Source organism: Anas acuta, chromosome 5 (assembly GCF_963932015.1).
Source record: "Anas acuta chromosome 5, bAnaAcu1.1, whole genome shotgun sequence".
In the NCBI taxonomy this organism is placed as follows: domain Eukaryota; kingdom Metazoa; phylum Chordata; class Aves; order Anseriformes; family Anatidae; genus Anas; species Anas acuta.
The window spans coordinates 12,865,996-12,881,832 of NC_088983.1; the positions used below are offsets into that span (position 1 = coordinate 12,865,996).

General features: G+C 43.5%; 1 protein-coding gene across 6 annotated transcripts in view; it reads right to left on the bottom strand.

Annotated features, from left to right (window-relative positions):
- Window positions 1-15,837, bottom strand: part of EML1 (EMAP like 1) — a 121,079-nt gene that overhangs the window by 67,973 nt on the left and 37,269 nt on the right. For 2 of the 6 annotated variants that reach the window (XM_068682784.1, XM_068682783.1), the window contains exon 1: window positions 11,761-12,146. The exons of 1 other annotated variant lie outside the window; for it this stretch is intronic. In XM_068682784.1, coding sequence (XP_068538885.1) covers window positions 11,761-11,827 — 67 coding nt within the window. In that variant the 5' untranslated portion in view covers window positions 11,828-12,146. Of the gene's footprint in view, window positions 1-11,229; window positions 11,250-11,760; window positions 12,149-15,837 lie in introns of those variants that run through there. 3 more of the 6 variants (XM_068682780.1, XM_068682781.1, XM_068682785.1) reach the window with 3 other exon arrangements.

The following is a 15,837-nucleotide window of genomic DNA, read 5'->3' on the forward strand; positions in this document are numbered from 1 at the left end:
AACGCATGAACTGTATCATCCTTCTCCCTGCCCCTGGAGAGGCTTCAGCCAGGCAGCAGCTACTTCAAAGCTCCCACTGCACGTGCCTAGAGACTTAAAGCAAGAGAAGCAACTGCCAAATGCAGGAGGCAGTAAAAGGCGTAGATTCAGAGGCCTCCCTGAGGCTAAACAATTTTTACATTAAGAACTCAAAAATAAAAACTAGAAAGGAGACAAACCCTGAAGTTAACGCCCTCCTGGAACAACATGCACCCAAATCTCTCATAACTTTCTGAGGCACAGCCACTGAGGTTAATGGCCCAGCAGCAGCCAAGTGGTTTCTGGGCTTCCCAAAATCCTACAGAGCCTCGTGGGAATCACTGGAGCTGCTTTACACATTTACTTCAACCTTTTGGAATCAAAGACGAGCAAACCAAGAGGATACACAACAGTTCAGGGTTCTTAACCCAAGCCTTTCTACATGAGACCAATGAAGGTGGCTGTTAGCTCTCAAGCAATTCATGCTTGAATTATCCAGCGCGCAGAGATCTCGCAGATCTCCCCCTTCCCCTCTCACCAAGACTGCTGTAATCAAGTGAAATGCTTCGCTTACAGCCATCCAGGCACGATGCTGAGCAGAGAGCGGCAGCAGCGCATTGATGTTTGTTACTGATTAATTCCTGCTCTATTTTTAGGGTACGCCTTTTCCTGCAAAGCTGTGGAATAATCTGATCAATGTGTCCCCAAAAACAGTATGTTCCCAAAAAAGGCAACACAAAGAAAAGATCATTCATCGTTTTTTTGATGGAAGTCATATTTCTCGCAAAAGTACAAGAGAAAATTCTAAGGAACACACAAAGTTTCAAAGTGCAAAAATAAGAGCATGATATGCAATTAAGAATTAAAATTTGTGTATAAAAATACTTTGAGTACAACTGTGTGCTGCACCTATTACATTGCTATGAATCAGACATGTCATATTCTGCAAAGAACACAGGAATTACAAAATACTGAGATTCATAATTTCCAGAGGAGGAACCACACACACGCACATGAAAGCGACCGAGGAAGCTAAACATCCCCTACAGAATTGCAGGAATCTCAGTGGCAAAAAAATTTATCTTAGTCCACTGTGCCTTGGATGGGTAACTGAATTGAAATTGAAATTTATGATCCACGTGTAATTTTCCACCTCTATGAACTTTTAATTCAATTATAAATCACGTTTCCTCCGTATTGCAGTCTTTTAGTGGCTGTCTGCCTTTCCCCTGCATTGCCTCGCAGAGTGTTTTACAACTTACCTTCTGCCACCATGCCTGGCACAAGACAAAAAAAGGGGGGGGGAGAGGGAAGGAATCACTTCTGTCTGCCACAATACAGCAAGAGTCGGGTATCCCTTCTAACTTGAATTAATTTATTGATGCTGCTCAACACATGGTGCCACGAGCAGCTGCAGTGACAAAGCACAGGTCCAGGTCTGCAAGGGGAGATGAGACCATCTCGAAGCCCGTTTTGTCTGCAGCACCATTATTCCTGCAATTTATCTTCTGCTGCCTCCTGAAGCTGATTTAATTCTCTGACCTGGCAGAAAACGAGCCCAGCAAAAGCAAAAACAAAGTACCACACACAAACATGGCGCAGACTTTGCTGTTGGGTTAGCATGTTAAATTAACTCTGACAAATTAGTCTGTCAAGCGTTCAGTGGGTAAAACCACACAGAGCAGGAGAGGAAGCAAGACCTCTCTCTGGAGCAGCAGCATGTTCATGTTCGCTTATCTGCCTGAGGTGCTGTGGCCCGAAAATGGGAACCTCGGTCTCCTGGATATTCCACCACAGTCACCCAGCTTCCCCAGCTCTCTGGCCCGTTAACCTTCACCGCCGAGCAACCCTATAGGTCCTCTTATCTGTAACACCTAAAGAACCAAGCCTGTTATCTTACACATTCCTTATCCACTCTTCCCCCGGACTACGTATGTTGGATTATTTAATTGAAAAATTGCAAAAACACAGCGTTACTCACTGCTGTAGTAAAGCCAGTAGTTCGAATGATTTCCTTATATAAATACACATCAGAAACCAGATAAATTTTACCAAAAGCAGCAGCTTCATTCAAAAAAAAATCCTTTTTCCTTTTATGTATCTTTGCCCTGAGGGAACAGAAGTGGTAGGTTGCCCTGGTATTTAATCCCCTTGTTTAAACAAATTTTAGAAGTGAGCACATTATTCACCCAGGAGTATGTCTTCATGTAAGAGGTTCAGGTCCTGGCAAGAGCATCCTACCTAGGAATTGCAGCTACAGAAAGGCCTCTCTCAAATAACTCACATGAGACAACATCAGAACAAACCATTCTGTTCTGTTCATTGCTTCAGAGTTTCACCTAAATGTCTTATCACTGAGCTCCATAAAAAAATGAGTAAATAGAAATATATTGCTCCTGGGAGACCATCCATGTTTTCCAACCGCAATTTATTTTGGTTATAAAGCATTTGCTTAACACATCAGCAAACATTTTTCAGCTCCGTATCTGAATATTTAATCCCGTGACTCAGTTTCTTTGCTGTTTCCAGAAACCAAATCCAAGCACCCAGGTCGTAAAAGACAGTTGAAGTACAGTTCAGATAACAAATTTATAGCTGAGTTAAACGATTAGTTCTGAAAGACTATGGGTATGATAGAAACTACTTCCAAACTTGTGCTGATAACATGCTTATTTCAAGTCTTTCAGATAATGTCCTGGAAAAAATACCAGAGCAAAACCCAACATACACTAAATAATCATATTAGGAAAAAAAAAAAACACCCCAAACCCCCGCTAGCATTGGGACTGTTTATTTAAAGCAGGTGTGGAAACACCGAGTTATTAGATAATAAAAAGGCCCACTAGTCTGTTACACACATACTCACACCCTTTAAAATGACTGAGCTTAGGTTTTCTGATAAAGCAGAACAGTTGTAAATTTAAAGCCTTGATTTTTGTTCTGTCCAATGCATTAGTATTTGCTCAAAGGAGGCAACAGCATTTAATTTTCAGTTCTGAATGCCATCAGTAACCTTAATAAGCTTTGTGAAAAACAACTGCGAATAAATCTTTGGACCTGCAGAACTGTAGCTGAAGCACAACACGAGCCCTGTGGTGACTTGTTCACAGGATGAAGAATCCCAGAAAAAAATGCAGACTGGAACAGTGAGTAAGCAACTTTCCCGAGCAGTGTACCAGACCATACTCCTTCCCCATTAGAGAGGCTGACAGTAAGAAATTAGAGGCTAGGAGACATCATCTCTCAAAGAAGGAGACAGCACAACTGCCCTGGCGCTAGCTGCCACAGCAGCGACGCCCGCTGACTTTGATATTTCACAGAATCACGGGGTGGCTGCGGCTGGCAGGGCCCTCTGGAGGGCACCTGGCCCAACCCCTGCTCAGGCTGGGCCACCCAGAGCAGGCTGCACAGGACCACGTCCAGGTGGCTTTTGGAGATCTCCACAGAGGAGACTGCACAGCCTCTCTGGGCAGCCTGCACCAGTGCTCTGGCACCCGCCCAGCACAGAAGCACTGCCTGGCGTTCAGAAGGAACCTCCTGTGTGCCCGTTTGTGCTCACTGCCTCTTGTCCTGGCACTGGGCACCACTGGGAAGAGCCAGGCTCCACCTTTATGTTTGAGTTTGGGCCAGGAGTGTGCCTGTGCAATGGTCATGTGCTCTACAGATGTCTTCCTACTGTCCCATGTTTCCTGCCAATGTAGAGTGCTGAAGTACAACCTAGCAGACCTAGGGGATCTTGTAGTATCTCTTCTAAAGTGTCCTGCACTTCACCTGCACATCCCGCAGCACACCATTCAAGAAAAGATGCATCTGCATGCCACCAGTAGCTGACCCCACCTGCCCATCTGCCATCCCACACGGCAAAAGAGCAAGTTTTATAACAGGATCTCTTCTCATTTCTTAGTAGAGAAAGGCCTCAAGCCAGGGAAAACATATAAATGCTTAACTTAAAAGTTGTATGTATAAAACCTTTAGTCCCAAAGGATCCCTAATTAGCTCACTAAGATATCTGAACACAGAGGAAATTACTAATCTCCAAACTGAAAACCAGCCACCACAGGGATGACAGGCATGCACACAAGCAGTCTAACATAAAAAGGAAAAGAAAAAAAAAAAAGGAAAAAACCTCCCCTCATAACTCCCCATGTGCATGGCATTATACAGTTAGCTAAATTACAGTGGTGTATTTTTTTTCCCTCCTATGGGACGACATTTGTAAGAATCCTTATTTTCTCAGACTCAACTAGAGTTTGACCGTGAGCATTTTCAGAGTTTGAAATCACAGTCCTACCGAAGTCTGCAGCCAAACTCCTGTGAGCTGTACAGCACCAGGATTTCACCTCCTGCCCCCAACAGATCAGCAATTCTTTACTGTGTTATGCTCTGAGCTATTTTAAATATGCTTTAAATCCAGGCATCCAGGCCTCAGATAATCCACGTACATAGACCCATTAGATTCAATTTTAAAATTCAATTCTGTTCAAAACTCCACTTTTTTTGAGTTCACAGTTATGAACCTAAAAAAGATGGCCTGATTTTTCACATTAGCCGAGCAAAGTCCTGGCTGTCACTGCCCTATTATTTTGGCCTATATTTGGAAGACGTGCAGCAAAAAACCCTAGATATTCTTTAACATAAAAATGCAGGCATCGGTTTTAATAAAGATCAGCCTGAGTCTCCGGCCATGCTAATGCCTGTGAGGTTTTGAACAGTTTAGATAAAGACCCCGTTGCCCCCTGTGACCCAGCCAAGCTGGCCAGACCACCCATCTAGCAGCAGAGCTTGCTGACATCCAAGCAGCCACCCCGTGCCACTGCATTCACTAGATGCTGATTGTTAGAACCACGTTACCTAACACATGAAGCCAAACGTGCTAACTTTGGGGTCAGAAAGAGGAGCCACCTGCCAGACCCCCCAAGCTATTTCAAGCAGCATCGCCATTTGGGAGCTGGGAGGATTCTTCCCAGAAAGTACCAGGTTTGCAAAATGCTGGACAGGGAAAGGAAACAACAGAACAGTATTAGTTTCTAGCAAACATACAATAAATATGAAGCTGACTGTCTGTCAGCATCTTTTGCACGTTTCATAATGATTTTTTTCCTGAAGGAGAGGGAAGATGCTCCTAATGCTGCTGACCCCAGGGAAACTCCAGACATTAACTCACCGCTGCCCTGCCATGTCACCTTGGTGAAGGGGAGCTACAGCTGCAAGTCTCAAAAGCTGCTTCTGTTTGTTTTGTTTTACCACAGCTGTAAGAACACATTGAGTTTTCATGAAATACAAGATTTGTTACAAAGTTTTCATTTAAAAATATTTGCCTTTAGTAGCTTGAAACTATGATTCTTTCTTTACCTTATTTATTTATTTATTTACATACTGGAATGTACTAACCTATTCTGTATCTTACAAACTTCAGATTTGAAAGTTTCGCTCAACCTTGTGTTTTGAAAGGGCTCCTAACTCTCAGATGACTACAAGCAGTGTTTCATATATTGACCTGCAACGGATTATAAAAGTTATACTTAAACCAGAGAATAAATTCTTCTTCCCTTCTTGCAGGAAGCTTCCACAAGTTTCCAATCAAACACAATGTCTATGCTATTAAGAAAAGTAAGCTATTCTATCACGATGAGCTGCTCATTTCAGATTGAAGACCCAAAAAGGTAATTTTGTCTGTCACATCATCTAAAAAATAGCGTTACAGACCTCTCTTACTAGTTTTCAAATGAGCGTTATATTTATTCAATAAGCAGTCATTTCAAAGCAAGACAAGGAAATGATGGACCATGTCAGATTTTACTCTTTGGAAGTAATGGAGTGTGGACAATCTCACTTAATTACTTTCCAAAGAATTAATTTAGTGAAATCATGTTAACATATCATTATCCCACCCCATCCCCCTAAAAAACCTCAGGGAGCTACTTCCCCATTTTAATTATGTAATGAATGAACATTCATTGTGTTTCATGGAAGAACAAAAATCGTCCCAAGTTCCTCCCGTACTCCCTCTCAGCTTTTGCAATACCTTATGGCTGCCCAATTAGTGTCATTTGCAAACAGCAAACACCGACAAAAATACAGTCATTATAGCACTTCATGCGACCTTCCTACTTATTCTCTCACATCTTCCTCGAGATTTTAATGATCAAAAGACAGGTTCTTCATTACAGCTTAACAAAACTTCTTTTGACAAAAGAGCTGCAGCATCAACTTTAGGATTTTCAGCTTGAATTTCTAAGGAAAGAAGAAACAAGGGAAGTCAGGATAAAGCCTATTAAAATGTATGTCACTGACTGGAGAACTCACTCTCTCCCTCCTCATGTATTCACTTTTTAATAATGTACTTCTAATATAATTTTAAGCCTTATTTGAATTGTTTGCACGTGGTTTAAGCTTCAATAGAAGAATCTGAGTTTTGGTATTCTTAATTAGAACTTAAAAAACTCACTTCATCAGTTCTGTAAAGCACTATTAAATTTTTAAAAAACCTTGAAGATCAGATAAAGCATGTTTTTCTGCTGAGAGCCCAATGCTTTAATTTACAATTCCGTATGTTGTTTTATTCATGATAAAATACTTGATACTTGCAGTTTCTCTCCATCCTGCTAACACTGACACAGCCTCTCTGTTGAGGTTTGACTAAGACAGAAGGATTCTCTCACAACTGATCTATATTTTCATTTGTTTTTAGAAGCTTATTAAAAAACACCCCCCCCAACTCTAGTAACTACAATTAACACTATTCATGACTAAAAAGGGCTTTAATAATTTATGATTTGGAAACACATAGCTAATTAAAGGGCGACAAATTCATTTTACTTATATAGTGCCTTACTAAAAATAATAGTTTGAGCTTTAATAGTCTAACAATATATATTGTGAAAGCGCCCATTACAGCAAGTTATTTTTATTTCAGAGTGTATGATTTATTCTGCATTCAATTACTAGGCACACAAAAGTATGCTATCCCTCCCCTTAATTCCAGGATAGAAGAAAATGAGTTCTAGAAGCTGGTTGATCAAAGCTCATCTTACATGCTACAGAGCTTCAAAATATGTGAAACAGACATTTAATGCAGAGTCCAAGCCACGGTTATATCTAAGGTTTCAACTGTAAACGCCAGAACAAATTGCAATGAAAAGAAAAATGAGAAAACGTTCTCCAAGCAATTCTGGCTAAGAAAGTCTTCTCCTGTCCTACCAAACTGGCAGATGCTTCATGTAGGTTACCTCCACGAGATCAAAACGTGCCCCTGGCCTGGAGAGAGCAGGTCTAAAGACGAAGTATGAGAAAGTCTGGTAAGTCTGCCTCTCTCAACACCCTGCTGTATGCTTCTGAGAAAAAACAAACTTGAGTAATGCTATTGACAAGTTCTCAACATTGCTTTGAAGATGTATTCAACATCTTTTCATCTGCATGGGGTATGAATCTGTCCAACGAGACAATCCAATTTCACTTGGCATTATTCCTAGGAAGTAATCACAGTGAAACAAATCGCAGTTTTCTAACCTTGATGGATTTGATCTAGTGACCTAAAAACTACAAGGCTCAGCTTACAGCCCCACACTCCCTAATCCATATGATATCGTGCAATTTTGGTCCAGCTGTAGGAAGAGAGTAATGGGACGTGTTTTGGAAGGTCAGGGAGAGGAAGTAAGAGAGTCACCTGCAAAAGAAGAGAAAACTGCCAGAATAATACTGTCCATAAACGTTTCCTGTTTGTGGAGTTCACTTCCTCACCGACAGAGCATCCTTCCACTTGCAGACAAATGAGTCAGAGAAAATACAGACATATTCAACTTATTTTCAGGAAAGGCAGATAATTACAGAAGCAGAAGGTTCAAATTGGAAGTAAACTGACCAAAATTAGGACGTGAACAGATTTACACAATTCACTTCTCCCGATTTTGGGGAGAAAAAAAAAAGGTGACTGACAGTTATCAAAACTATTACCTGTCAAAAACCTAAATAATGAAGATTGGGAGAAGACTGAAATGGAGATTTAGGAAGGGGAAAGGGAGGACTGAAAAAGAGCTTTTACTCTTTTAAGTTTGAAGGCTTTTTTTATTATGTTTTTTATTTATTTAATAGATGTTGATATGGTTGATATCACTTCAAAACTTCATTTACAAAGAAATCTATTTCATTTAGAATTTGCTTTCCACTTTTTTTTTTTACTGCCTTATCCAGGTATTCTAAACATGATGTTTCTGTCAAACAAGACACCCGTGTTTGCAGAGGTGACCATTTGACAGCTATGATTTCCCCACTAGCCAAGTGAAGAATACTGAGAAGATGCTACAGGTTGTAAACAAATCAAAGGTAAATTCCCACTTCCATTTCGAAGTCCACGCAGGCATTTTGTAGAACACAAAGCACAAATTCCACCCTTTTTATTTTACTCACCTAATAACCAAGCCCACATCTGTCAGCAGGCCATATTTCTTAGATCATGGTTACAGCTATGAACAGACAGGGAATTGCAGGCAGAGGATCCACAAACCTCTGCCCACATCCATCCCACCTGTGTCCCTGACTTGCTTATAATCACTACAGCTGATTTACTGAGTGGCAGAGTGACCAGGAGGCAAAACGAGCCCTGTACCTAATTGCAGTATTTACCTTGCTCCGTGGGGTTTCATGACCAGCATGAGTTTCTCTGCAAGTTCTTGTGCAGACACTAAAAGCTCAACACTAGGCTGCCTTACTAGCATTGTACCACTTGTGCCGTCAGTTTAAGGAATACATTACTAAAGCACTGCCTGACTGTGGGTGAATATAACAGTTTTCTATCCAAGAACCACATAAAAGTTACATCAATACCAGGGAGTGGATCTATAAGCTGGCATGGTTAATAATCCAAACTCTACTTTTCAACATGCAAAATAAACCAAGTATTCTTCAATACCTGGAAAGAGAGATGCAAGCTGAGAACCATCCTTAGACAGGCATTAATGAGTTATTTTAGTGTTGTCGTTTAAAAAAAAAAAATAAAATAAAAATAAGCAAACAGAATAGGCATACCAGCTAACAGAAATGTTTTGAGCATCTGAAGAGGCTGTCCTCTGAAAGGGAGATGGCAAATGAGTGTGATAGACTCCATAAAGTAGGCACACACCATTTCCTCCAAGTTCACACCCAAGGAAAGCAGAATGAAATAACCTAAAAATCATACTGCAAGTTTGTGTTTCTTGCTTTGATGCTGCCTCTGAGTGACACCTGAATCCATTAGCACAGTGGCTCTCAAACGTCAACCCTACCCCACTGCTCTGCAAAACAGAGTTGAAGAAAGTAGGTGTCTTTGAACTAGCTGTGCTAAATATTTGTCCTAGATTTTTGACATGCAGCTCAAAACACAACTATTTTCCTTGCCTCTTTCTTCTCTCCCATCTCCCTCCATTTCTGATATTTGTACGCACTGTAAACCGTAAAACCACACTACTACACAACCACGCAGACCAGATCCGTATACAGTTAAAGAAGAAAAGTCTTCTCCTCAACACTGAGTGGTTTCTAGAGAAGAAGGGAGGCTTGGGGTCAGTTTGCCCTCCTGTTGCCCCCTTCCCCCCAGACCAGGTCCCTTGAGGGCCAAGACCCCGTATCCTTAGCCCACCACAAGCCCACCGTCCTCCCTTCCATATCCCCGCAGCCACCAGCTGCCCAGGGCAGGGAGAAGGGACTGGGCAAGGGGACAAGCTGCAGCCGTCCTCGTGCCAAGCCGAGAGCCTGCTCACTGCCCTGAGCCACCTGTGCAGCCACAGGTTATCTGCGGCTGTTCCTACAGGAGCGCTGGCTCCGCACCCCGATGTATCCTGACACAAGACACGCAGGCAGTCTCTTCACTGTTTCTCCAATTCTAGGTGATCAGAAATTTCCATTATGGCCTTCCTTGGAAAACTAACCCTTTCTTCTGTCTTCAGAACAGAAACCCTCTCAGCGTACAATGATGATCCCTTCAAGTGCTTACCAGCCATTTCTTTATTTCACTTTACCCCATGCTGAATTCACATTTGTCTTCAAGTGCCCATCACCTGTTCGCTCTGTTTGGTTCTTCTTTATGTCTACCCTCCTCACAACTCCACATCGTCTTTCACAGCACCCATTCTACTTGCAAGAGCTTCCAAAGCAATTTTCTTTTCCTCTTTCAACCTCAAAACCTTCACTGGCATCCTCCATCTGTAGTTTTTTCCTCATGGGTCATGCGTGTCTGTGTGAAATATCTGATCACCTCAAGGCACTATTCAAAGACCCAGTTCTCTTGTTCTGCTTCATCTCGCATAATATAGTCTCACTGAAGGCTAACTCATAAAAGGAAAGGCTTCTGAATCAAACCACTTTCTTTTACAAACACAGAACAATACAGGTTTACAACAGTCTCTTGAGCTTGCTATCTACAATTATATGACAAGTAGGCAGGTAATCTCTTCAGTAACCCATTCTAGAGCATAAAACTTAAGGATTAACCAAGATTTTAAAACCTATGTACAGCATAATTGGGGAGGGGATATTTTCATCATGTACGCTATGTGCTTAGAGTTACAAAATCAGCAGCAGCGAGAGTTCTCAGAAATAAGATCCTCTGCTTATTCAAACTACTGAGAGTGTTGTTACTCCTCCTGTTCCCACATGCATGCTGCTATCATGAATAGTGGAAAAGCAGAGCCCAGAGATTTTGCTAGGAAGCCAGCTTGCTTATAAATGGATTAGAGTACGAAGTTTGCGAGAAATTGATGCATGTTTTCTTTATAAAAATGCTTGCAATGAAATATTTACCAAGATTAGGCAAAACAGGCATCTGCTATTAGCGCACAACCCCCGTACCCAGTCATAGTTTCCTCTCTTGAGGAGCTGGGAGCACACTGCATCCCCACACAATGCACAGCCCAATCCCTCACGTTCTGAAGAATTACTCCCAAAATCTCAAGGTCCAAGTTTTCTGCTAGCCTACCCCTTTCTTGCACCACGCCACAAGGAAAATCGTGCAAAATCTATCATCTTCATCCTCTCCGCGAGGAGAAGCAAGCTACGTTTGATGCAGCTGCTGTGGCCGAGCAATTTGCCATTAACCTGACTCCAGCTGCTCAGGCAGCAACCGGCCCCAGACCACGGCTGAAACCTGGAGGAAGCCGAGCTCCGCAAACCAGCTCGGACCCAAACACGGGGCTGCGGACGCTCATCACCTTGCTGCAAAAACACAAAGCAACAGCTAACCTCAAAATAGCGGGTTTTGTTTCCCAAGTTCTCCAGGAGGCACTCGCGGGGATGTTCAGCCCCCACAGACCCCCCACCACCAGCAGCACCAGCAGCAAAGGGCTCCCGCTGCCACCCAGGCCCTGCTCCCCAACGCTTCCCCTGCTGGTCCTGACAGTCCCTCACTTCCTTCTTCCTCCTCTCCCAAAGAGTTCCTCCGCAACCCAAACGCCCCCACTTCCAACCAAAATAAATAAATAAATAAATAAAAAGGACAAAAATAACCAGCTCACAACAACCCGCCCGCCTCAACTCCTCCCAGCCCTTCCCAACCCCAAACTCGCCCTTGCCGGGTGGGGAAGGCCGGGGGACACCTGCCCCGGGCCGGGTGCTCCCCGAGGGTGTCCCCAAGCCCCCAGGGCTGTCCCCACAGCCTCGTCCCCAGCCTGCGGGGGCCGCGCTGCGGCGGAGGCGAAGTTTCTCCCCCTTCTCCCCTGCCCCGCGTTCCGCTGCGGGGCCGTGCGGGGCCCTCGCCCTCCTCCCCGGCCGTACCGTTGCAGAACTGGAGCAGCGAGGAGGTGTCGTAGAGGCTGCTGTAGCTGGAGAAGCCGTCCTCCATCCTGCCCGCACCGCCGCCGCCGCCGCCGCCGCCGCCGCCGCCGCGCCCGTCCCGCCGGCCGCCCGCTGCCGCCTCGCCCGCGCACTGAGGAGCGGAGGCGGCGGGGGCCGCGGCGGCCTGCCCCTGCCCCTGCTCCCGTCCCTGCTGCCGCTGCTGCTCCTGCTCCTCCTGCTGCTGCTGCTCCTGCTCGCACTGCTGCTGCCTCACTCAGTTGCCATGGCGACACATTCACTCCGCCGCGGCCGGGGCGGCGGCGGCGGGGAGGGGGAGGCCGCGGGGCGGGGCGCGGCGCTCCCCTTCCCTTCCCTTCCCTTCCCTTCCCTTCCCTTCCCTTCTTCCCTCGTCCCTCCTCCCCTCAGCCGGCCGCCAGAGCGGGAGGCCCCGGGGCTGCGCTCGGTTGGAGCGGCGAGAGGCGAGGGGCGGCCCCGGGGCAGCGAGGCCGAGCCAAGAGCGGCCGCTTGCGGCCGGTGCTGGGCCCGCGGGGGAGCCGGGCCAGGCCGCACGGCTCGGCACAGCTCGGCTCCTCACGGCTCCTCACGGCTCCTCACGGCTTCTCCCGGCTCGGCTCGGCACGGCTGCTGCCACCTCAGGGCCTGTCCCGACGCCTGGGATCCCCAGAACATGGGCCCGCACCTCACAGCCCGCACCGGGCCCCTCTGTCCAGATAGCGTTGTGACCGCTGCTCCCTCACAATAATAAAGATATCGGCTGTAATTCATGGTGCTGTTCCACAGTGTTAGCTATTCGTTCAAACAGTGCTGCCATCTGTACTCTTTCACCACATATGATACTAAAATGAAATATCTATACATTCCTACACTGTCCATTCATGGTGCTGTATGAGCAGTGGTGCCAAACCGATGGTTAGTAATATTATAAAATTATGCCCAACTTCGGTTCCTGTGCTGAGGATGCTGACGTGTTCAGTGTTTGAAAACCATTTTTATTTCAAGCTCCTCTAGAGAAAAATAATGCATTGCATATCTACAGCACCTTTCATCTTGAAAATGCCAAGGCTCTCACAGTGTTGTCCTCACATCTCAGTCCTTTAAGGAGCTGTTTGCATGGCGATTCCATCATGTGGATCCAGTTACAGGCAAGAGCTCTGTATATGTGAGTCTTTTCACCAACCACTAAACCACGGCACTGCTAACACAAAAATATGCTATAAAATTAGGCTGAGATATCAGTTCCATATTAAAACAGAGTGAAAAGTGCTCCCTCCTGAATTGCTGGTGCCAATATCGGTAAAGTTGAAGAGATCTCCAAACTAGTCTGATGGTGCTTAACTTGTATCTGATGAAAACAAATGCCTTTTATAGCTGCGGGCTATAAAATAAGGGAAATTTGTGGTAGCTTGGTTTTAGAGAGACAGACAGACAGAGAATGACTTCAAAAATACTAAGGACAATATATTTTCTTTATGTTTTAAGTGAGCCATAATTCTTTCTCATCTTCAAAGGCCCCTTAGGTTTTCTCATGACCGCCTTATGCATAATCTATCAAACTTTTCCAAACTATCATATTGTTCTAAAAAAGTATACACACACCAACACAAAAACATGCATGAGATTCCTGGCAGACAAGTTACAATATTAGAAAAGTGGAACTCAGTTTTAATACTGATTTTAATTAAGAATTTCCTTCATTTTAAAGGATTATTGCTATGATTAGGTTATTTTTGAGGCTGAGAAGTGTTTTAATGTGCTAATTTTTCACTAGCTAGAGACAGTTTCAACACAAGCAGCATGCTTTCTGTAAGATGTCAATGTTAGCTTAATCTGTACCTCCTTAAGATGTGTAAATTTTGGGGAAAAAAAATCTCTGAGATCTATGCTGTGGTGTGTGATTTTAATGTCAAAACAGTTTCTGTATAGGTCTGTAGCAATTAGAATACCAGATTAATTAAATGGAAAAGGATATCCAAAGTATTACATCAGTAGCTAGAAAAGTGTTGTCAATGAGAGTACTACAAAGATAAGAGAAATAAACACCCAGTAACTTTTACAGTGTCTGCCAGTGCAGAAGAAAGGACAGAAAGGGGCAATACAGTTCCATTTTGGGGAGGGGAAATTAAAATCACTTAGAAAATAAAATCTGAACCTGATCTGAGCATGGCATCATTGAAGGAAAATAAATACCTGAACCTTACAATAGATTACCTACTGAAATTAGTTGTGAAGGTGTTGTGAAGCTGACAGTGAAGCCTATCAGCTCACCACACTGAAAATCAGCTCAGTGATGTGACAGAAAATAATCTCAGCTCACGTCTCTACATGCTGTTATGATGCCATTATATTCAGAGGGCAAGGGTTGGAAAAGGAAAACACTGTCTTAATTTAATTGCAATGATTTCTAGACCTGTTACAATCTTATTACAGTAAACTGCACTACAAGGCACAAACTGAAAAAGAAATTATATCTGGCTGTGTGAACAATGGAACAATGGATCTGAAGGATTCGCTAATGTGTCAGTGGGAATTCTGGTGGTGAGCTAAACAATGAAAACATTTCTTTTTATAGTCCATTTTTCAGTCAGCAATAGTTTTATTCATTTGTACACGTCCAATCTAGTGCACTGGAAAATGTTAAATGATATAACTGGGAATTGCATCCTAAGCAATACAGTGGGACTGGTGTATTTCGAGGGGATTTGTTGTATGTTTGTGTGTCTCGCTGTTGACAGTGTTAGAAACTCTGTATGACATTACCTTTTTGAAAGCTGCATTTTGTAACTAATGATTTAAGTTTCACATGTATTGAGTGGTGTATTACAAATACCTATTTGGTACATGAAAACAAAAGAGCTTTTACACAACCCTAGCAGAATTTTCAGGAGTTAATACTCCAATTTCAGGACAAAGAAACCTCACTTACACTCCCTATTTACATGCAGTGATCAAAGCATTTTGATGTTTTATATATTTCTCTTCTTCTTCTTCTTTTTTTTTTTCCTACTTCTTTTGCATTACTAATAAATACCAAAAATACCCTTTAGTAGTTTCATATCAGAGGCATTGCAATTCATAACACTCTACAGTATAGGATTGTGGAGTATTATAATGTGATGTTACAGCTAACAACACTCTCAACTCAATAGCAAGCTTTCCCAGTCACAATGAAGTAAAGAAAATCTGAGCTACAGTATCCTTTTCAAATTCACTAAAATAGCAGGCACTGGTTATAAACCTTATTCCTATACTGTTTACATTTAGCAATATCATTGAGAGAAGAAGCACAACACAAGTATGCTCTATCTGGCTGGTGGAGAAGGACTTTTGAAAAGTGACTTTCCCTTCCAGGTCATTTCTTTGGCTCTGTCATTCGACAGCATCAGGATGCTTCTGCCATTCGGTGATTGCTTTGACAGGCTACCTTTCACACTCTGACTTCTGGGTCTGTGCAGGATGTCATTGCCCCCAGTGAGCTTGTTTGCGGAATGAGGTGGCTCTTGGTAAGGGATTTGGATCTCTGTGGCAAAGCCTGCTGTGCAGAGCTGCCAATGGGATGGGGCACATCGGACCCTTCTTTGCTGAGTTTGCAAAGAGGTAAAGGCTCAGCTAAACACAGAAGATGAAACATTTTTACTTCGGGTTCATGTAATGCATGTCCATGGAACAGATCAGAGAAGTTTGGACAGCTGCTGCCCATGCTGAGCCTGTTTGGTAGCTAGAGAGAACTTCAACATGCAAAGCATCTAGCACTGTCAGCAGATGTGCTGGTTTCACTAAAATTTATCAGAGAGTATGATTATAGCATCTATTTTATTGTGACTAACTTTTGAAGAGCCACTTGAACTTGTTGGAAATCATCTGATTGATAGATCACATTTACTGCCATGTGATCAAGGGGAGCTGAGCTCTGTTGTGCAACTCATTTCATTCCAATTTAAGGCACAAGTGTCTGTTTCACCATTTGCAATCTCACTTAATGTAGCAGTCTCCCTCTGCTCTGGCCTGGGAGCTTTTAAATTGCGTGTTTGTTCAAGTTTAGGTTTTCTTCCATGAGTC